Source organism: Lampris incognitus, chromosome 2 (genome assembly GCF_029633865.1).
Source record: "Lampris incognitus isolate fLamInc1 chromosome 2, fLamInc1.hap2, whole genome shotgun sequence".
Classification (NCBI taxonomy): domain Eukaryota; kingdom Metazoa; phylum Chordata; class Actinopteri; order Lampriformes; family Lampridae; genus Lampris; species Lampris incognitus.
The window spans coordinates 149,632,173-149,656,813 of NC_079212.1; the positions used below are offsets into that span (position 1 = coordinate 149,632,173).

The 24,641-nt window shown below is 41.6% G+C and overlaps 1 protein-coding gene across 1 annotated transcript in view; it reads right to left on the minus strand.

The window, feature by feature from the left end:
* fer1l4 (fer-1 like family member 4) overlaps nucleotides 1-24,641 on the minus strand; it is a 222,256-nt gene that overhangs the window by 51,963 nt on the left and 145,652 nt on the right. Inside the window, exons 26-33 of the mRNA XM_056301923.1 lie at nucleotides 24,410-24,520; nucleotides 24,086-24,247; nucleotides 20,098-20,272; nucleotides 12,546-12,661; nucleotides 12,216-12,332; nucleotides 9,329-9,368; nucleotides 9,141-9,244; nucleotides 8,272-8,406 (exon numbers count right to left, since the gene is read on the minus strand). Of these exons, the coding sequence (XP_056157898.1) occupies nucleotides 8,272-8,406; nucleotides 9,141-9,244; nucleotides 9,329-9,368; nucleotides 12,216-12,332; nucleotides 12,546-12,661; nucleotides 20,098-20,272; nucleotides 24,086-24,247; nucleotides 24,410-24,520 (960 nt within the window). The remainder of the gene's footprint in view (nucleotides 1-8,271; nucleotides 8,407-9,140; nucleotides 9,245-9,328; nucleotides 9,369-12,215; nucleotides 12,333-12,545; nucleotides 12,662-20,097; nucleotides 20,273-24,085; nucleotides 24,248-24,409; nucleotides 24,521-24,641) is intronic.

Consider the following 24,641-nt stretch of genomic DNA (forward strand, 5'->3'; position numbering starts at 1 on the left):
ACCATATGAACCACTTATAAACAAGTATGATACCACATATATACTACCATATGAACCACTTATAAACAAGTATGATACCACATATACACTACCATATGAACCACATATAAACAAGTATGATACCACATATATACTACCACATGAACCACATATAAACAAGTATGATACCACATATACACTACCATATGAACCACTTATAAATAAGTATGATACCACATATATACTACCATATGAACCACATATAAACAAGCATGATACCACATATACACTACCATATGAACCACTTATAAACAAGTATGATACCACATATACACTACCATATGAACCACATATAAACAAGTATGATACCACATATATACTACCATATGAACCACTTATAAACAAGTATGATACCACATATACACTACCATATGAACCACATATAAACAAGTATGATACCACATATATACTACCACATGAACCACATATAAACAAGTATGATACCACATATATACTACCACATGAACCACATATAAACAAGTACGATACCACATATACACTACCATATGAACCACATATAAACAAGTACGATACCACATATACACTACCATATGAACCACATATAAACAAGTATGATACCACATATACACTACCACATGAACCACTTATGAACAAGTATGATACCACATATACACTACCACACGAACCACTTATAAACAAGTATGATACCACATATACACTACCATATGAACCACTTATAAACAAGTATGATACCACATATATACTACCATATGAACCACTTATAAACAAGTATGATACCACATATATACTACCATATGAACCACATATAAACTAGTATGATACCACATATACACTACCATATGAACCACATATAAACAAGTATGATACCACATATACACTACCATATGAACCACATATAAACAAGTATGATACCACATATACACTACCATATGAACCACATATAAACAAGTATGATACCACGTATACACTACCACATGAACCACATATAAACAAGTATGATACCACATATACACTACCATATGAACCACATATAAACAAGTATGATACCACATATATACTACCATATGAACCACATATAAACAAGTATGATACCACATATACACTACCATATGAACCACATATAAACAAGTATGATACCACATATACACTACCATATGAACCACATATAAACAAGTATGATACCACATATACACTACCATATGAACCACATATAAACAAGTATGATACCACATATACACTACCCTATGAACCACATATAAACAAGTATGATACCACATATATACTACCATATGAACCACTTATAAACAAGTATGATACCACATATACACTACCATATGAACCACTTATAAACAAGTATGATACCACATATATACTACCATATGAACCACTTATAAACAAGTATGATACCACATATACACTACCATATGAACCACATATAAACAAGTATGATACCACATATATACTACCACATGAACCACATATAAACAAGTATGATACCACATATACACTACCATATGAACCACTTATAAATAAGTATGATACCACATATATACTACCATATGAACCACATATAAACAAGCATGATACCACATATATACTACCATATGAACCACTTATAAACAAGTATGATACCACATATACACTACCATATGAACCACATATAAACAAGTATGATACCACATATATACTACCATATGAACCACTTATAAACAAGTATGATACCACATATACACTACCATATGAACCACATATAAACAAGTATGATACCACATATATACTACCACATGAACCACATATAAACAAGTATGATACCACATATATACTACCACATGAACCACATATAAACAAGTACGATGCCACATATACACTACCATATGAACCACATATAAACAAGTACGATACCACATATACACTACCATATGAACCACATATAAACAAGTACGATACCACATATACACTACCACATGAACCACTTATGAACAAGTATGATACCACATATACACTACCACACGAACCACTTATAAACAAGTATGATACCACATATACACTACCACATGAACCACTTATAAACAAGTATGATACCACATATACACTACCATATGAACCACTTATAAACAAGTATGATACCACAGATATACTACCACATGAACCACTTATAAACAAGTATGATACCACATATACACTACCACATGAACCACTTATAAACTAGTATGATACCACATATATACTACCATATGAACCACATATAAACAAGTATGATACCACATATACACTACCATGTGAACCACTTATAAACAAGTATGATACCACATATACACTACCATATGAACCACTTATAAACAAGTATGATACCACATATATACTACCATATGAACCACATATAAACAAGTATGATACCACATATACACTACCACATGAACCACATATAAACAAGTATGATACCACATATATACTACCATATGAACCACATATAAACAAGTATGATACCACATATACACTACCATATGAACCACTTATAAACAAGTATGATACCACATATATACTACCATATGAACCACATATAAACAAGTATGATACCACATATACACTACCACATGAACCACATATAAACAAGTATGATATCACATATACACTACCACATGAACCACATATAAACAAGTATGATACCACATATATACTACCATATGAACCACATATAAACAAGTATGATACCACATATACACTACCACATGAACCACATATAAACAAGTATGATACCACATATACACTACCATATGAACCACATATAAACAAGTATGATACCACATATACACTACCATATGAACCACATATAAACAAGTATGATACCACATATATACTACCATATGAACCACTTATAAACAAGTATGATACCACATATACACTACCATATGAACCACATATAAACAAGTATGATACCACATATACACTACCATATGAACCACATATAAACAAGTATGATACCACATATACACTACCATATGAACCACATATAAACAAGTATGATACCACATATACACTACCATATGAACCACTTATAAACAAGTATGATACCACATATACACTACCATATGAACCACATATAAACAAGTATGATACCACATATACACTACCCTATGAACCACATATAAACAAGTATGATACCACATATATACTACCATATGAACCACTTATAAACAAGTATGATACCACATATACACTACCACATGAACCACATATAAACAAGTATGATACCACATATACACTACCATATGAACCACTTATAAACAAGTATGATACCACATATACACTACCATATGAACCACATATAAACAAGTATGATACCACATATACACTACCACATGAACCACTTATAAACAAGTATGATACCACATATATACTACCATATGAACCACTTATAAACAAGTATGATACCACATATACACTACCATAGGAACCACTTATAAACAAGTATGATACTACATTTACAATATAAAAATCAGTATAAGTAAAATTTTATTTATATAGCACTTTTAAAAACACAGTTATCTCAATTCCCCTTATCTGAAGCATATACACACACACACCCATACCACTACACACATTCATGCATAACTGCCCTCCCCTCCCTGACCCCGACCCCTCCTTTCCTTTTTTAATTATTGATGTCTTTCATTTACACCGCCATTACGACTAACAGTTCAAGGTGAAGTAAATGTTTTTTAGTTTTTTTTAACTCCCTTTTGTTAAATTATCTGTAAACCATATAGGCACCGCTGAAAAAAATGGAACAAAAACAGCAGACAAATTTCTGAATTCGGTTGCATAAGTTGTCGAAATTGAAATAAAAACTAAGTAAAAAAGAAAAAAGAAAAAAGAAAAACACACAGTTACAAAGTGCTTTACACTCTATCAGAAAAATATGAGTAAATACACAAAATAAATTGAATGAATATAAAACATGGCATAGGGAGTAACAGACCAAACAAAAAATGAAACACAACAGAAGTCGGGGGGGGGGGGGGTGTATAAAAAGGCTTGTCCGGAAAGATGGGTTTTAGAAGCCGCTTAAAACAGTCCAAAGATTCAGCAAATCTAAAGGATTGGGGGAGATTATTCAGAGGCTTGGGGCTAAAACTGCAAAGGTGCGGTCACCTTTTGTTGTGCAGTTGGAGTGAGGAATGGATAAAAGACCGAGGTTTGAGGATCGGAGTGTTCGGGAAGTGGAATGAGGAATGAGAAGATCAGAAATATAACTGGGGGCAAGACCATGCAGCGCTTTAAATGTAGTCAGTAAGATCTTATAGGTTATTCTGAATTTTACGGGAAGCCAATGGAGGAATGCAAGAACAGGGGTAATATGGGACCTATGGCTAGTTCTAGTTAGTAGTCTAGTTCTAGTTAGTAGTCTAGTTAGTAGTCTAGTTCCAGTTAGTAGTCTAGTTCTAGTTAGTAGTCTAGTTAGTAGTCTAGTTCTGGTTAGTAATCTAGCAGCTGCATTCTGAACCAGCTGTAGATGACTTAAAGTAGCTTGGTTGAGGCCAGAGTAAAGGGAGTTACAGTAATCTAGACGGGACAAAATGAAAGTGTGAATTAATAATTCGATACCCTAAAAAGACAAACTATTTCTGATTTTTGCAATATTTCATAGCTGAAGAAAACAGGATTGGACAAGGTTAGTAACATGGTGATCAAAAGACATTCTGGTCGAAGTAGTGATTTCTTTAGATGCTGAGAAGGCATTTGACCGCATCGAATGGCAATATCTATTTGCTGTTCTAGAAAGGTTTGGCTTTGGTTTCACATTCCTAGCGTGGGTTAAAATATTGTATTGCTCACCGACAGCCGCAGTGCGGACGAATAATATTATTTCTGATTATTTTTCACTCCATAGGGGCTGCAGACAGGGCTGCAGCCTCTCTCCTTACTTGTTCGATTTGGCAATTGAGCCACTCGCTATAGCTCTTAGGGCAGAGGATGGCATTAAAGGTATCTCACGAGGTGGTACATTGCATAAGGTATCACTTTATGCAGATGACCTGTTGTTATATATATCCAACCCAATAGAATCCATACCAAGACTATTACTTACCCTGGATAACTTTGGTCGCCTGTCAGGTTATAAGATAAACTATTCAAAGAGCTTGCTTTTTCCGATTAACCACACTGATAGAGACTACTCTAGCTTTCCATTCAAACTTGAACAAAATGTATTTACATATTTAGGAATCAAAGTCACTCATACAATGGGGAGGTTATATAACCATAACTTTAAAACACTAATAGAACGAACAAAACAAGATTTTAAAAAGTGGTCAACGCTACCAATTTCATTAGCGGGCCGCATTAATATAGTTAAAATGACAGTCTTACCCAGATTTCTCTATCTTTTCCAAATGATTCCCATATTCATACCTAAGACAACTTTTCAACAATTAGATAGATTAATTTCATCATTCATCTGGAACAATTCAAACCCCAGGATGAAGAAAATATACTTGGAGGTCCCTAAGGAGACAGGGGGATTAGGTTTGCCTAACTTTATTTGTTACTACTGGGCTGCGAACATTGTAAAACTTTTACATTGGGCATTTACATATGAGAATCAACAGGGTACAGATTGGGTTCATGTGGAACTCTTATCCAATCCTCTACCGATATTCACCTCTCCACTACCACATAATCGTAACATACAAATAACAAACCCAGTGGTTAAAGCTTCACTTAGGATATGGCTCCAGTTTAGGAGGCATTTTGCTAGCGGTCTTTTTCCAGTAGCAAATAATCAATTCTTCTTGCCATCTGTGTTAGATAACGCATTTCAACTTTGGCATAGAAATGGACTAGTGTTTTTCTGTGATCTATTTAAAGATGGAACATTCGCCTCATTTGAAACACTTACCAAAGACCATAACATACCCAGATCCCCTTTTTTTAGATACCTTAAAATCCGTAGTTTTGCCAAGAAAGTGTTTCCCTCATTTCCGTATCTGCCACCCAGGAGCCAATTAGATGTTATTCTAGAGAAGGATCCCTTTGGGAAAGAGCGGGTCTCTATAATTTACACACTGATACGGGGATTGAAACAGATGTCCTGGGACAAAACAAAAACTGCATGGGAGAGAGATCTGGGTGGAGAGCTTTCTGAAGAGGCATGGCGGGACAGCTTAACTCGTATTCATACGTCCTCATTGTGTATACGACATGGGTTAATTCAGTTTAAGGTGCTTCACTGTCTTCACTACTCGGGGGACAAGCTTGCCAGAATCTTCCCCACCACAGACCCTGGCTGCCCGAGGTGCAGTCATAGTCCAGCCTCGGTGGGACACATGTTCTGGGCATGCCCCTCCCTCAACAGTTATTGGGGACAGATATTTAATGTATTCTCACATATCTGTAAACTGACCATAACCCCTGATTTTCACACAGCCGTCTTTGGCATACCGCCCCCTAACTGTAAGGTCACAACAGAGCAGGCAAATGCTCTAGCATTTGCCTCATTATTAGCACGCAGACTTATCCTATTTAACTGGAAGTCGAATAAAGCGCCATCACTTTTGCAGTGGTTGAGGGAGGTGCTGTCCTTTCTACCTTTAGAAAAGCTCCGATATAAAATATGTAAAACCCGCAAAAACTTTACTTTGAACTGGAGTCCTTTCATAGACTTTATTGAAGGGTTTCCCTTTTATTGAATGTACCTTTTTATTTACCTGGTTGTAACGAAAATACTTATAGATATATGTGTACAACTTTATATTGTCTTCAAAAATATGGTTATTATGTGGAATTGGAATAAGAAATCCCTGCGTAGTCCTTTTTTTTTTTAGCCTTGGGGGGGGAGGGGGGATTCCTGCATGTTTATTTTTGTTGTTGTTGTTGTTGTTGTTGTTGTTCGTGTGCTTTGTATACCTGTTCCAAAAAAACTTGAAAATTGGAAAATAAAGTTTATAAAGCAGTATAATACCATATGAAGCAGTATAATACCATATAAAGCAGTATAATACCATATGAAGCAGTATAATACCATATAAAGCAGTATAATACTATATGAAGCAGTATAATACCATATAAAGCAGTATAATACCATATGGAGCAGTATAATACCATATAAAGCAGTATAATACCATATAAAGCAGTATAATACCACATAAAGCAGTATAATACCATATAAAGCAGTATAATACCATATGAAGCAGTATAATACCATATGGAGCAGTATAATACCATATGAAGCAGTATAATACCATATGGAGCAGTATAATACCATATGAAGCAGTATAATACCATATGAAGCAGTATAATACCATATGAAGCAGTATAATACCATATGAAGCAGTATAATACCATATAAACCAGTATAATACCACATAAAGCAGTGTAATACCATATAAAGCAGTATAATACCATATGAACCAGTATAATACCACATAAAGCAGTATAATACCATATGAAGCAGTATAATACCATATAAACCAGTATAAACCAGTATAACACCATATGAAGCAGTATAATACCATATGAAGCAGTATAATACCATATAAAGCAGTATAATACCATATGAAGCAGTATAATACCATATGAAGCAGTATAATACCACATGAAGCAGTATAATACCATATAAACCAGTATAACACCATATGAAGCAGTATAATACCATATGAAGCAGTATAATACCATATAAAGCAGTATAATACCATATGAAGCAGTATAATACCACATGAAGCAGTATAATACCATATAAACCAGTATAACACCATATGAAGCAGTATAATACCATATGAAGCAGTATAATACCATATAAAGCAGTATAATACCATATAAAGCAGTATAATACCATATGAAGCAGTATAATACCATATGAAGCAGTATAATACCATATAAAGCAGTATAATACCATATGAAGCAGTATAATACCATATGAAGCAGTATAATACCACATGAAGCAGTATAATACCATATAAACCAGTATAACACCATATGAAGCAGTATAATACCATATGAAGCAGTATAATACCATATAAAGCAGTATAATACCATATGAAGCAGTATAATACCACATGAAGCAGTATAATACCATATAAACCAGTATAACACCATATGAAGCAGTATAATACCATATGAAGCAGTATAATACCATATAAAGCAGTATAATACCATATAAAGCAGTATAATACCATATGAAGCAGTATAATACCATATGAAGCAGTATAATTGACAGACTAACATACAAACACCATAATGATAAAACAGCACCTTGTATTTTCCCATTAATCTCTCCTCTTCATCATCTTCCTCATCGTCAGCATTGGCTCTGCCTTTATAAAGAGGGAAGATCTGCAACCAATCCTGAAACTGACTGAACTCTGACTCCAGATCAGTACTGTACAACTACACACACACACACACACACACACACACACACACACACACACACACACACACACACACACACATTACATCCATGATCAATAAGTTCATTTCTTTTTTGTTTTGTTTATTTTTACTCTTTTTCTCCCAAATTGTTCTTGGCTAATTGCCCCACTCTTCCGAGCCGTCCCGGTCTCTGCTGCACCCCCTCTGCTGATCCGGGGAGGGCTGCAGACTACCACATGCCTCCTCCCATACATGTTCACCTGACAGTGAGGAGTTTCACCAGGGGGACGTAGTGCGTGGGAGGATCACGCTATTCCCCCCAGTTCCCCCTCCCCCCCGAACAGGCACCCCGACCGACCAGAGGAGGCGCTAGTGCAGTGACCAGGACACATACCCACATCCGGCTTCCCACCCACAGACATGACCAATTGTGTCTGTAGGGACGCCCGGCCAGGCCGGAGGTAACACGGGATTTGAACCGACGATCCCCATGTTGGTAGGCAACAGAATAGACCGCTACGCCACCTGGACAATAAGGTCACTTCTACAGCTTGTATACATACAAATGTAATACAGCACATCATCATTCTCCCATGACAGGAAGATTTCTTATCTCTCTTAACAAGGTGCTTTAGTTCTGACCCTTGAACTCCTGGTAAGTAGTAACGCTAGTAGTCCTTGCTGTCATGGTTACAGAAGTTCTCTGTCAATTAAATAATGAAATGTGACCTCTGTGTGTGACCTCTGACCTGCAAAGTGGCAATCTTCTTCCGTTTGGGTTTGGGAGGCTCCATCTCCACCACCACTGCTTCCTCCTCCTCCTCTATGGAGGCCATAGTGAGGTCACCCCCATCTGGAACAAACACACCTTCATTAGGAGGAAACGGACAGACAGTCTGTCTGCCGGCGTGTCGACATGTCTGCCTGTCTCTACTACCTGCTTCTGCTTGTTCTTCCACTTCCTCTGCCAGAGTAGCCTGGAGAGAAAGAGACAGAAACGTGAAGGTCAAACATGTCCATCTCAGTTTTGTGAGAGGAGTCTTTATGACAGCCATGATTCAATGAACTGTCTTCGATAGCTTGTGACTGATACACCTGCACATCCTACAAACTGCACACGTTTGCTTCCGTTGATGCTTTCGTTATTTAAAGCTACAGCTACAGTCCAGAATCTGCTGGTGTTACTGGACCACTGTGTGTCCTATGTAGGTGGTGGTGTTACTGTACCACTGTGTGTCCTATGTAGGTGGTGGTGTTACTGGACCAGTGTGTGTCCTATGTAGGTGGTGGTGTTACTGGACCACTGTGTGTCCTATGTAGGTGCTGGTGTTACTGGACCACTGTGTGTGTCCTATGTAGGTGCTGGTGTTACTGGACCACTGTGTGTCCTATGTAGGTGCTGGTGTTACTGGACCACTGTGTGTCCTATGTAGGTGGTGGTGTTACTGGACCACTGTGTGTCCTATGTAGGTGCTGGTGTTACTGGACCACTGTGTGTCCTATGTAGGTGCTGGTGTTACTGGACCACTGTGTGTCCTATGTAGGTGGTGGTGTTACTGTACCACTGTGTGTCCTATGTAGGTGCTGGTGTTACTGGACCACTGTGTGTCCTATGTAGGTGCTGGTGTTACTGGACCAGTGTGTGTCCTATGTAGGTGGTGGTGTTACTGGACCACTGTGTGTCCTATGTAGGTGCTGGTGTTACTGGACCAGTGTGTGTCCTATGTAGGTGGTGGTGTTACTGGACCACTGTGTGTCCTATGTAGGTGCTGGTGTTACTGGACCAGTGTGTGTCCTATGTAGGTGGTGGTGTTACTGGACCACTGTGTGTCCTATGTAGGTGCTGGTGTTACTGGACCACTGTGTGTCCTATGTAGGTGGTGGTGTTACTGTACCGGTGTGTGTCCTATGTAGGTGGTGGTGTTACTGGACCACTGTGTGTGTCCTATGTAGGTGGTGGTGTTACTGGACCACTGTGTGTCCTATGTAGGTGCTGGTGTTACTGGACCACTGTGTGTCCTATGTAGGTGCTGGTGTTACTGTACCACTGTGTGTCCTATGTAGGTGCTGGTGTTACTGTACCAGTGTATGTCCTATGTAGGTGCTGGTGTTACTGGACCACTGTGTGTCCTATGTAGGTGCTGGTGTTACTGTACCGGTGTGTGTCCTATGTAGGTGCTGGTGTTACTGTACCAGTGTATGTCCTATGTAGGTGCTGGTGTTACTGGACCACTGTGTGTCCTATGTAGGTGGTGGTGTTACTGTACCACTGTGTGTCCTATGTAGGTGCTGGTGTTACTGTACCAGTGTGTGTCCTATGTAGGTGGTGGTGTTACTGGACCACTGTGTGTCCTATGTAGGTGCTGGTGTTACTGGACCAGTGTGTGTCCTATGTAGGTGGTGGTGTTACTGTACCAGTGTGTGTCCTATGTAGGTGCTGGTGTTACTGTACCGGTGTGTGTCCTATGTAGGTGCTGGTGTTACTGTACCGGTGTGTGTCCTATGTAGGTGGTGGTGTTACTGTACCAGTGTGTGTCCTATGTAGGTGGTGGTGTTACTGTACCAGTGTGTGTCCTATGTAGGTGCTGGTGTTACTGTACCTGTGTGTGTCCTATGTAGGTGCTGGTGTTACTGTACCAGCGTGTGTCCTATGTAGGTGGTGGTGTTACTGTACCAGTGTGTCCTATGTAGGTGCTGGTGCTACTGTACCCAGTGTGTGTCCTATGTAGGTGCTGGTGTTACTGTACCAGTGTGTGTCCTATGTAGGTGCTGGTGTTACTGTACCCAGTGTGTGTCCTATGTAGGTGCTGGTGTTACTGTACCAGTGTGTGTCCTATGTAGGTGGTGGTGTTACTGTACCAGTGTGAGTCCTATGTAGGTGCTGGTGCTACTGTACCCAGTGTGTGTCCTATGTAGGTGCTGGTGTTACTGTACCAGTGTGTGTCCTATGTAGGTGCTGGTGTTACTGTACCACTGTGTGTCCTATGTAGGTGCTGGTGTTACTGGACCAGTGTGTGTCCTATGTAGGTGGTGGTGTTACTGGACCACTGTGTGTCCTATGTAGGTGCTGGTGTTACTGTACCACTGTGTGTCCTATGTAGGTGCTGGTGTTACTGTACCACTGTGTGTCCTATGTAGGTGCTGGTGTTACTGTACCACTGTGTGTCCTATGTAGGTGCTGGTGTTACTGGACCACTGTGTGTCCTATGTAGGTGCTGGTGTTACTGTACCAGTGTATGTCCTATGTAGGTGCTGGTGTTACTGAACCAGTGTGTGTCCTATGTAGGTGGTGGTGTTACTGGACCACTGTGTGTCCTATGTAGGTGCTGGTGTTACTGTACCAGTGTGTGTCCTATGTAGGTGGTGGTGTTACTGGACCACTGTGTGTCCTATGTAGGTGCTGGTGTTACTGGACCAGTGTGTGTCCTATGTAGGTGGTGGTGTTACTGGACCACTGTGTGTCCTATGTAGGTGCTGGTGTTACTGTACCACTGTGTGTCCTATGTAGGTGCTGGTGTTACTGTACCACTGTGTGTCCTATGTAGGTGCTGGTGTTACTGTACCACTGTGTGTCCTATGTAGGTGCTGGTGTTACTGGACCACTGTGTGTCCTATGTAGGTGCTGGTGTTACTGTACCAGTGTATGTCCTATGTAGGTGCTGGTGTTACTGGACCACTGTGTGTCCTATGTAGGTGCTGGTGTTACTGTACCAGTGTGTGTCCTATGTAGGTGCTGGTGTTTTGAATTAAATTGGGTGAGTGGGACAAACAGACTGACATGAATGTTCTACACATGAGCTCTACTGAACAGTAGACTCTCTCACCTGTCGCTCAAGTTCTGCCAGTGATGCGTAATACTTTGACCACCAATCAAGTTCCTCCTTCTCTGGCGCTTCCTCCTCAAGCTCCTCCCCTTTCTTCCTCAGCTTTTTCAGAGGAGCCTAAAAGGGTGGAGTCATATGTTATTCACAAAGTCCTGGTGTCAGATTAAATGTTTAAAGATTAAATTGTCCTGTGAGTCAGTATATGAAATATTAACCCATGTTTTAGTGTAAGACTGCAACACCAAGTTCTATCACCAACAGATAGAAGAGAGGCGAGAAGAGAAGACAAGACAAGACAAGAGAAGACAAGAGAAGAGACGAGGTACATACAGAGACCAGGTTCAGGGGGTTGATGGGAATCTTGGACTGTTTGATTGACAGGCTGTGCAGCCCTATGTTCTTCACTGTGGACAGAGCAGTAACTTTAACCAGGGGCTTCTTCATCGCTGAGAGAGACGGAGACACACATCAATAGAAAGAGACAAACAGGTAGACCATCAGAGAGACAAATCTGTTCCAACTGTTCTGCATCGTCTCCTCTCTAATCAGCCCTCCCCCTTCGTCCAGCCATCCTCCCTCACACTGAGTGACTTTGTCCTCAATATTGAGGAGAAAGGGACTGTCTTCAGGGTCGGTTCACTCCCCCACCCTCATTCCTGACACCTTTCACCAGCCCTCAGAAAAACTAAGGGAAAAAAAACAACATAAAGTGTGTTAGTAAGGTGTTCGGCCACCACGAGCCTCAAGAAGTGCTTCAGTGCTCCTTGTCATAGAGTCTACAAGTATCTGAACTCGACTGGAGGGATGGACACCATCCATCCATCCATTATCCAAACCCCTTATCCTAGTCTCAGAGTCGCAGGGATGCTGGAGCCTAAAAAAGATATTCCCTCATTTGGTATTTGGTGGTTGGTCCACGTTGGTCCAAATTCTCCCATAGGTGTTCAGTTGGGTTGCGATGTGGTGACTGTGAAGGCCATAGCAGATGATTTACATCATGTTCATCCTCATCAAACCATCAAGCTACCCCTCGTGACCTGGGGATGGGGTCATTGTCATCCTGGATGTAAAGGTGGTCACTCAGAATAACTTTGCATTGATCTGCAGTGACCCTTCCCTCTAAGGAGACAAGGGGACCCCAACCATGGAAAGGTCAGGAAATGGTTGGGGTCCACTTGGACCAGGCTGCCAGAGAACAAACATGCCAGAGAACAGAGAACATACCAGAGAACATGCTAGAGAACATATATGCACTTTCATACATGTGTAGTAAGGTACCTTCTTTCCCCACATTCTGGTGTTATGAAAGAGGTACTTAAATTTTACATTTCTGGAGCTGGAAACATGTTGGTATGGGCCCAGGATGGTGGAACTCAACAGCCACCTTGAGGCAGAAAATAAATGCTGTTCCTTATGTCTGAGGTAATACGTTCACTACCATGAACCCCCTCCAAACTGCCTCCATCAAATGGGGGAATCAGAGCCCCATGTTGAGTCCAGCATGTCAGACCAACACAATATGAGTTGAAATATGAATCTATAGATATAATACTGTTGAGAGATATCATAAAAGATAGAACTTAATTGCCTGGCCTAGGACTTCAGTAATTTGCCACTGACACTGTCAGTACGAAGGCTCTTGTTAATCTTTAGAGAAAGGTTTTTACAACTTCTCTCTGCTCCAGGACGAAGAGCTGGTTGTCTTTAAGTTTACATCTAAGTTCCTGTTCAACTTCATCTTTAAATCCATCCATCCATCCATTACCCAAACTGCCTATCCTGCTCTCAGGGTCGTGGGGATGTTGGAGCCTATCTCAGCAGTCATTGGGCGGCAGGCGGGGGGACACCCTGGACAGGCCACCAGACCATCACAGGCCCTGGATAAGGAACAACTTTCTAAAAAATCCTTTAACAGGGAGAAACCTTTACAATAAAGAAATTACATGCACCAAAGTGCACATAATCTTTAAAGTCACACTGATCAGATCTCAGGTCGAGTTTATATAGCGCATCGGCAAATTCACTATCAGACCTCAAGCCATCCATAGTTATGTTGGTTCTGTTCTTGCTAAATGCCACCAAGCTTCCCTCCAAGATATTACACCCGTTTTTTTAAACTTATATTTATTGGATTTTGCATTTTACAAATCACAGAATCAACATATGAAAAAAATCCAGTATAATTCCCATCCCTCCCCTGCTCCCTAACATGTCTCCACCCCCCACCCCCAACATCCTCCGAAATGACATCAAGTACAAATAAATATATGACAGATATGCAATGACCTCATTCACATCAACACAGACAAGGGAGAAAAGAAAAAAATTAATTAATAAAAATAAAAAAACACTAATTTTTCTCTTTTTAAACTATTTCTTAATTAGACTGCTACAGTTCTGCTCCAACCAAGAAGTGATGAGGTGATGAACTGTCCCAGTCTGTTATTTGGGTTAGGTTATCATAGTAGGTAAAGAAAGGCCTCCAGACTCTTTCAAATTTATTTGCATTTCCCTTCAGTGTAATTGTGATTTTTTTCAAGCTTCAGGTAAAACATCATCCTTTAAGCCATCTTGTACGGGATGGTGGCACTGCTCTTTTCCAACTGAGGAGGACGAGACGATGAGCTAACACAGTAGTTGACCACACTGCATCCTCTGGCCTCAATCCAAACAGGGCAATAATGGGCTGAGGTACAATTGTCATATTATACATGTCACTAAGGGATTAAAGGACCTTTTCCCAAAAAGTCTGAAGTCTTAAGCATGACCAAAACATGTGACACCAGTTTGCAGTGGTAGTCTTACATCGATCACAGGTAGGATCAATGTTTGGGTATATCCTTGCCAGTTTCTCCTTAGTTAGATGAAGACGATGAACTATCTTGAATTGTATTAGATCGTGTCTAGCACAAAGAGATGAGGAGTGTACTAGGTCGAGAACTGAGGTCCACTGGTCCTCGCCAAAGACAGGCCTAGGCCTTGTTCCCAAATTGTCCTTAGGTTGTTTAGAGATTGTGGGTTAATAGCGTTAATTACATCATATATCCAGGAGATGGCCCCTTTGAGACTAGTATTAGATCCTAAAAGAGCATCTAAGGGGGTGCTTGGAGGTTGCTCTGGGAAAGGGTGGTAGCCTTTTTGTACAAAGTGCCTAGCCTGAAGGTATTGGGGGGGAAATGGGACTGTGGCAGAGCATACTTTTCTGATAATTGTTCAAATGATGCAAATACTCAGTTTATATATAAATCTTTAACAACTCTAATGCCATTCCCATGCCAGGCCCGAAAAGCCAGGTGTGACATAGAGGGGGTGAAAAGCCAGGTGTGACATAGAGGGCGTGAAAAGCCAGGTCTGACATAGAGGGGGTGAAAAGCCAGGTCTGACATAGAGGAGGTGAAAAGCCAGGTGTGACATAGAGGGCGTGAAAAGCCAGGTCTGACATAGAGGGGGTGAAAAGCCAGGTCTGACATAGAGGAGGTGAAAAGCCAGGTGTGACATAGAGGGGGTGAAAAGCCAGGTGTGACATAGAGGGCGTGAAAAGCCAGGTCTGACATAGAGGAGGTGAAAAGCCAGGTGTGACATAGAGGGCGTGAAAAGCCAGGTCTGACATAGAGGGGGTGAAAAGCCAGGTCTGACATAGAGGGCGTGAAAAGCCAGGTCTGACATAGAGGGCGTGAAAAGATGATTTACAAAAATAGGAGCCCAAAGTGAAGCATTCTGCAACCCAAAACATTTGTGAAACTGTACCCAGATCTCTAATGTATGGGTAACTACAGGATTTTCAAAAGAGCCAGCACTAAGTGGTCAATTTTATTTGTATAGCCCAATATCACAAATTACAAATTTGCCTCGGTGGGCTGTACAGCAACACAACACCCTGTCCTTAGACCCTCTCATTGGATAAGGAACAACGCCCTAAAAAAAACTTTAACAGGGAGGAACAATAGGATGAAACCTCAGGGAGAGCAACAGAGGAGGGATCTCTCTCCCAAGACAGACAACGTGCAATGGATGTGTTTACACAATTTACACAACACAACATTGAAAGAGGATAAACAGAATTATAATTATAATTCTGTTTATCCTCTGTAAGTGGTAAAGGGGCCGAGATTAAGGATGGGAGTTTCAATTTAAAAGATTCCAATTTTACCCAGACTGGAGCTTCTGCATCATTCCTGGCCCACATTTTAATGTTTTTGATATTGCTAGCCCAATAACAGTGAAGAAAGTGAGGCATGGCCATACCTCCTAACCTTGATAGAAATGACTTACGAATACGTGGGGTTTTGCTATCCCATATAAATCCAGTGAGGATTTGGTCCAGTGATAAAAAACGTTTTTTTAGGAATAAAAATCGGAATACTTTGGAACAAATAGAGAAATCTAGGAAAAATATTCATCTTAGATAGGTTAATCCAGCCAGCTCGTGGTAGAGGTAAGGAGCAACAGCAGTGTATGTCCTGCTTGCACTGCCCGATCAGAGATGTGAAATTTAATTTAAACTGCATATGAAAGAAGCAAGGTACCACCACCCTGAGATATTTAAAGTGGGATGTCACTCTCTTGAATGGAAATGCTGTAGTTGGGATATTGAGGGCCACTGAGTGTACAGGATAAAGTTCACTTTTTTCTAAGTTCAACTCGTAACCTGAGAACCTTCCAAATTGTTCCAAAATAGACAGGGCATGTGGTAGTGAAGATGATGTGTTGGCAATATATAAAAGGAGGTCATTGGCATAAAGAGATAATTTATCCCTTCTAAGGCCTGGCACTGATGTAAAGACGCAGCAAGTGGTTCGATGGCGAGCGCGACGAGCAGGGGACTCATAGGGCAACCCCGTCTGGTGGAGCTATGTAATGGGAAATATCTTGAATGTAAGTAATTCATATGGACAGAAGCTAAGGGGGATGTGTATAATAGTTTAACCCATGATATATAGTCATTACCAAATCCAAAATTTCTCATAGTCCTAAATAAATGTTCCCTCTCCACCCGATCAAAAACCTTCTCGGCGTCTAAGGATATCACAAGCTCAGGAATATTCGACCGAGTGTGAGTGTAGATAATCTCAAAGAGCCTACGAATATTAAAGTAGGAATGCCTGTTTCTAATAAAGCCAGTTGGGTCAGGCAGTACCAGATCAGGAGGAACATTCTCGAGCCGTCTAACAAGGGATTTGGCAAGGACTTTATAATCCTCATTTAGAACAGAAATTGGTCTATATGATTCACACAGCAAGAGGGTCCTTGCACTTTTTATGCAGCAGACAAATAGAGGCCTGATTCAGGGTTTCGGGGGAGGTTCCCATTTGAAAAGGATTCAGTAAACATAGACAATAAAAATGGAGATAACTCCTTTGTGAATTTCTTGAAAAATTCCACTGGGAATCCATCTGGTCCTGGGGATTTACCAGATTGCATACTTTTGATTGCTTCTGAGACCTCCTCCAATGTCAAGGGGCTATCAAGATCACCTCTCTCAAAGTCATTAAGGGTTGGTAAGATTAAATTCTCCAAAAAAAAGTCTGATTTAGAAACATCATTTTCATATTCAGATGAGTATAAATTAGCATAGAATGCCACAATTAAATTGGTATATTTGGCGTGAAGCTGCCATTTGCCGGGCTTGGTGAGCAAGAAACCTTCCTGCTTTGTCACTGAATTCATAAAATGTATGCTTAGATTTTAACAGCAATTGTTCTGCTGATGAGGTAGAGGCCAAATCAAATTCTGTCTGCGGACGAATTTGCTTTTGGTATAATTCTGGGGAAGGAGTCAAGGCATATTGGCTATCTAGTTACGAAATGAGACCTTTTAATTTGGCCACCTTTTTTTCTTTTTCTTTTTTTTTGTATCTGACGCATAACCAATAATCTGTCCACGTAAGTATGCTTTTAGCGCCTCCCATCTGATGCTATGGGATATTTCCAAAGATGCATTGGTCTCTATAAAAAGTGAATTTGTGTTTGGATGTATTTCACAAAAGTACCATCAGAAAGAAGGAGAGGGTTCAGGCGCCATATTTTGAATGGGGCGGGTACACCAGGGAAGTCTAATTCAAAGGACAGAGGACTGTGATCAGAAATCACTATGCTATGATAGGTGGGAGGACTAGAAGAAGGCAGAAGTTTTGCATCTAAAATAAAGTAGTCAATTCTAGAGAAAGTAAGGTGAACAGTCAAAAAGAAGGCAAAAACCCGACCTGTAGGGAAATGTAATCACCACAGCTCTATATCCGTAGCCATTTTAGTTAGGGGTGCAGGTTTGGATGAAGATCTATCGAGTTTGGGGCAGAGGACACAGTTGAAGTCACCCCCAATAACTAGGTGATGATTATTAATATCAGGATTAGAAGAAAAAAGGAATTAATAAAAGCACAGTCATCCTAGTTGGGAGCATATACACTGGCAAGGACAACCCGCTTATTGAAAAGCTGTCCTGTGACGATAACAAAGCTGCCATTTGGGTCTGCGATTATTCTGTCACTTTCAAAAGAAATACTTTTGTGTACAAGAATAGCTGTGCCTCTGGCCTTGGAATCAAACTTGGAATGACATACTTTCCCTACCCAGCTCCTCTGGATTCTTAAAACATCTGCCCTACGTAAGTGTGTCTCTTGAAGGAAGGCTACTCCTGCCCCCAGTTGATCCAGATGTGCCTGTACGTTATTCCTCTTCACTGACTGATTTAGAGATTTCACATTCCAAGAAATAAAACTGACCTTTCCACCACTATTCCTAACCATGCTCATGATGTCCTAGGTTGCACTGTAAAATACACAGCATTATACCAGGGTACAGAGTACGATTAAGTACACAGCATTATACCAGGGTACAGAGTACGATTAAGTACACAGCATTATACCAGGGTACAGAGTACGATTAAGTACACAGCATTATACCAGGGTACAGAGTACGATTAAGGGTTGTTTCTTCACCGGTAGGAGGCAGCTAGCTCTCTGTGTAATACATCAGCACCGAGGTCAGGGTAGAAACTGGACTTGTTTCCTCAATAAGTTAGCTGTCCTCTCTCCCATGACATCCGCAGGATCTGCTCCTTAGCCTGGAAATAAGGCATACGAACCACCATAGCCCGCGGAGGACCTGTCCACAGCGGCGGTCTCAGGGTCCGGTGAGTGCGGTCCACCACAGGAGGTCGAGTAAAGCGCCCCCCCCCCTGAAGACTTCGGTCAGGAACTTTTCCATGAAGGCAGAGGGGTGGTTTCCTTACATTTTCTCCTCTAGTCCAGTCACCTTAATGTTGTTCCTCCTGGAGCGGTTTTCTAGAGTGTCCAGCTTGGTTTGTAGCTTGACGTCCTCTTCCTTCAGAGCCATATGTGGCTTTTCAAGCTCCGTGACTCTCCCGTCCACGTTTGTCAGAGCGGTTAAAATATCTGCCATTTTTCCGCCATTTGCAGAGACAGTAGCTTGGAGGACTGATACAGAAGAAGGTAACTCTGCTAATATTTCCTCCTCCACTGCCGCCACGTCAGCTCGGATACCCTCTCCCAAGTCCTTCAGGATCTGTGCCAGGTCTAAGCTAGCCATGTCAGCCGTTAGCCCGCTCGCACATGGTTTAGGTGGCGAGGTCTAGTTGGTGTTTTTAACCCTGCCGCTTTTGGTAGACACTGTTACAGGTCAAACAATGACCGTAACGATCATAACACTGATAGTTATGAAACGGCGCAGGTTTATGTTTTTTTTTAAAAGCGTGTTTTAAAGGAATAAATTATACAGAAGACGAGGGGAGCTTTGGAAAGGCGTCTTCACCCCGCCATGACCCAGAAGTCCAAGATATCACACCTGTGACTGTCGTCACGTGGTTACCTCTTTTTTCTGCTGCTGCCTTCCACACCACTAATAGGCACTACGTCTTTTCTTACCAAGTGGTTTAAGCTCCTCCTCTTCCTGCTCTAGCTCCTCCCCCAGCTCAGGGGGGGCATAGGCCATAAGACTCTGGACGACGTGGGTCCCGACCAGCGCAGTGCGTCCAAACGCCCGTCGTTCCACCACAGACAATGTCAATGGAGGGTGGAGGTAAGCCTGCTCCGGCAGCTCCTGATAGCACAAGATGAAGGGAGAGGAAAGAAATACAGAGAGAAGAAACACCCTGTGTCCAAATACTCTGCTATTTACAACAGACTAATACAATATATCGCATACTACAAGTACTACATACTGTTTAGCACATACTGTCCATCAAAATGTGTTTACTATGCACTGTATATACTATCAACCAGCTGAAGCAACAGAAGATAAGGCTCTAACAACCTGAACGCCATGCAGACGCCATCTTCTTACTGAACAGTGTCCAGTCCATTCATAACAGATATTTTGGCAAAAATAACATCCTGGTATTTTCTGTATACCATAGTTTCATGCTTGAGCATTTTAATGAAGTGTGCTAAAACTGAGTAGTGCAGAGTGTGTACTAAAGCCATAGTGTGGGTAACCCAACACAACCACACATTATGATTCAAGACAATTCTGAAGTACCAGGCTCAGCCAAGAGTCCCCCAAAAATCAACCCCAACCAATGTGCACACAATTAAGACATTTCCCACAGAAATCAGTAAATCTGATTTTTTTTTTTTTGAGTTTCTGTAAAACAGCTAAACTTGTAATTTACAAGTGTTTATCGGTATGAACATACCCAACGTGTGTTGACCTCTCACTTCCTGTTCCCATCACAATCTACTACTACCACTACCACTACTACTACTACTACTACTACTACTACTACTACTACTACTACTACTACTTTCAGCTGCTCCCGTCAGGGGGCGCCACAGCGGATCATCCGTTTCCATCTCTTCCTGTCCTCTGCATCTTCCTCTGTCACACCAGCCACCTGCATGTCCTCCCTCACCACATCCATAAACCTCCTCTTTGGCCTTCCTCTTCTCCTCTTCCCTGGCAGCTCCATATTCAGCATCCTTCTCCCAATATACCCAGCATCTCTCCTCCACACATGTCCAAACCATCTCCATCTTGTCTCTCTTGCTTTGTCTCCAAACCGTCCAACCTGAGCTGTCCCTCTAATATACTTGTTCCTAATCCTGTCCTTCTTCATCACTCCCAATGAAAATCTTATCATCTTCATCTCTGCCACCTCCAGCTCCACCTCCTGTCTTTTCATCAGTGTCACTGTCTCCAAACCATACAACATAGCTGGTCTCACCACCATCTTGTAAACCTTCCCTTTAACTCTTGCTGGTACCCTTCTGTCACACATCACTCCTGTTATTTTGGACAGTTGACCCCAAGTATTTAAACTCACCTCTACTCCTTGCATCCTCACCATTCCACTGTCCTCCCTCTCATTCATGCATAGGTATTCCATCTTGCTCCTACTGACTTTCATTCCTCTTCTCTCCAGTGCATACCTCCACCTCTCCAGGCTCTCCTCCACCTGCACCCTACTCTCACTACAGATCACAATGTCATCCGCAAACATCATCGTCCATGGAGACTCCTGCCTGATCTCCTCCGTCAACCTGTCCATCACCATTACAAACAAGAAAGGGCTCAGAGCCGATCCTTGATGTAATCCCACCTCCACCTTGAACCCATCTGTCATTCCAACCTCACACCTCACCACTGTCACACTGCCCTCATACATATCCTGCACCACTCCTACATACTTCTCTGCAACTCCCAACTTCCTCATACAATACCACACCTCCTCTCTCGGCACCCTGTCATAAGCTTTCTCTAAACCCACAAAGACACAATGTAACTCCTTCTGACCTTCTCTATACTTCTCCATCAACATTCTCAAAGCAAACATCACATCTGTGGTGCTCTTTCATGGCATGAAACCATACTGCTGCTGCTGATCACCACCTCTCCTCTTAACCTAGCTTCTGTTACTCTTTCCCATATCTTCTGTTTCCATCACGACGGGAGCCTGAGATCACTGTCATGCATCATGCACGACAGCTTCAAACATGTGTTTCAGCAGATGAGCGTTCTTTTAAACACATTTTGACAATTGCAGTGGCTGGTGTGTGTTGTTTTGGAACTCATGAAAAGATAGAAAGGACAGAGTTCACATCTGGTTTCTGTGCCACACGAACTGCTTTGGCTCAGTACGGATATCTGAGTTAACTTTGATGGGAAGAAACTTTGTGTCCCGTTGCTGTTGTCTTCAACACAGGTGACTGTTATCTGACCAGGTAAACAAAGCAGGCTGGTGGTCTACACAGAGATCCCAACTGACCAGGTAAACAAAGCAGGCTGGTGGTCTACACAGAGATCCAAACTGACCAGGTAAACAAAGCAGGCTGGTGGTCTACACAGAGATCCAAACTGACCAGGTAAACAAAGCAGGCTGGTGGTCTACACAGAGATCCAAACTGACCAGGTAAACAAAGCAGGCTGGTGGTCTACACAGAGATCCAAACTGACCAGGTAAACAAAGCAGGCTGGTGGTCTACACAGAGATCCAAACCGACCAGGTAAACAAAGCAGGCTGGTGGTCTACACAGAGATCCAAACTGATCAGGTAAACAAAGCAGGCTGGTGGTCTACACAGAGATCCAAACTGACGAGGTAAACAAAGCAGGCTGGTGGTCTACACAGAGATCCAAACTGACCAGGTAAACAAAGCAGGCTGGTGGTCTACACAGAGATCCAAACTGACCAGGTAAACAAAGCAGGCTGGTGGTCTACACAGAGATCCAAACTGACCAGATAAACAAAGCAGGCTGGTGGTCTACACAGAGATCCAAACTAACCAGGTAAACAAAGCAGGCTGGTGGTCTACACAGAGATCCAAACTGACCAGGTAAACAAAGCAGGCTGGTGGTCTACACAGAGATCCAAACTGACCAGGTAAACAAAGCAGGCTGGTGGTCTACACAGAGATCCAAACTGACCAGGTAAACAAAGCAGGCTGGTGGTCTACACAGAGATCCAAACGGAAGCCTGTCTGATATTCAGAGAGATATCAAGAAGACTGTTGACACTGGAAGGTCCCAGACAGCTAACTATCCAGCCTACCTAATGTTTGTATCCAATTCATATCAGCATTTATACTACTACTACTACTTCTACTACAAGTACTTACTTACAACTACTACCACTACTACTACTGCTACTACCATCATGACTATTACTACTACTACTACCACCACCACCACCACCACCACCACGACTACTACTTCTACTACTACTACAACTACTTACAACTACTACCACTACTATTACTACTGCTGCTACTACCGCCACGACTACTACTACCACCACCACCACTACTACTACTACAACTACTACCACTACTACTACCACAACGACAACTACTACTACTACCAGCAACACGACTACTACTACTACTACTTACAACAACAACATCTACTACTACTACTACCACCACGACTACTACAACTACTACTACTACTACTACCACCACGACTACTAATACTACTACTGCTACTACCACCACGACTACTATTACTACACCTACAACTACTTACAACTACTACCACTACTACTACTACTACTACTACCACCGCGACTACTACTACTACAACTATTTACAACTACTACCACTACTACTACCACCACTACTACTACTACTACTACTACCACTACTTACAACTAATACTACTGCTACTACCACCATGACTACTACTGCAACTACTTAAAACTACTACCACCACTACTACTGCTGCTGCTACTACCACCGTGACTACTACTACTACACCCACTTACAACTATTACCACTACCACTACAACTACTACTGCTATGACCACCATGACTACTACTACTACTACTACAACTACTTACAACAACAACTACTACTACTACCACTAGCACTGCTGTAACTATTATATAAGTACTACCATCAGTACACCACATCAGCTTACCACATGGAAATATCCAACCAGCTGGCTGAAGTTGGGATGAGTCTTATAGCTGATGATCTCCTCTGACTCCAGCTGCTGACCACCACACTCCACCCTCACCAGGGGGCGCTCCACCTCAAACAGCTGCACCCGCTTCAAGTCTCTGACACCCCAAAACAGGACCTGCTCAAAACACACACACACAAAATAAAGTGTGTGTGCACCTCTGTCCCGAAGGTCTTTAGAAGAGAGAGAGAGAGAGAGAGAGAGAGAGAGAGAGAGAGAGAGAGAGAGAGAGAGAGAGAGAGAGAGAGAGAGAGAGAGAGAGAGAGAGTGTGTGTGTACCTCTACTCTGAAAGTCTTTAGAACTGGTCTCACTCCCTCTGGAATCAGGAAGAAGTTTTGATCTGGCAGGTAAGGAGGCTCCTGAGGGTCCACGGAGCCAGGAAGACAAGGCTGCACACAAACACACATTATACATGAAAGCACACGTTAGACACACAAACACACAATGTGAGAGCCAGAAGCTAAAAGGCAATTTTTGTTATTCTGTTTGTTTTTGTTTCTTTGCAAACTG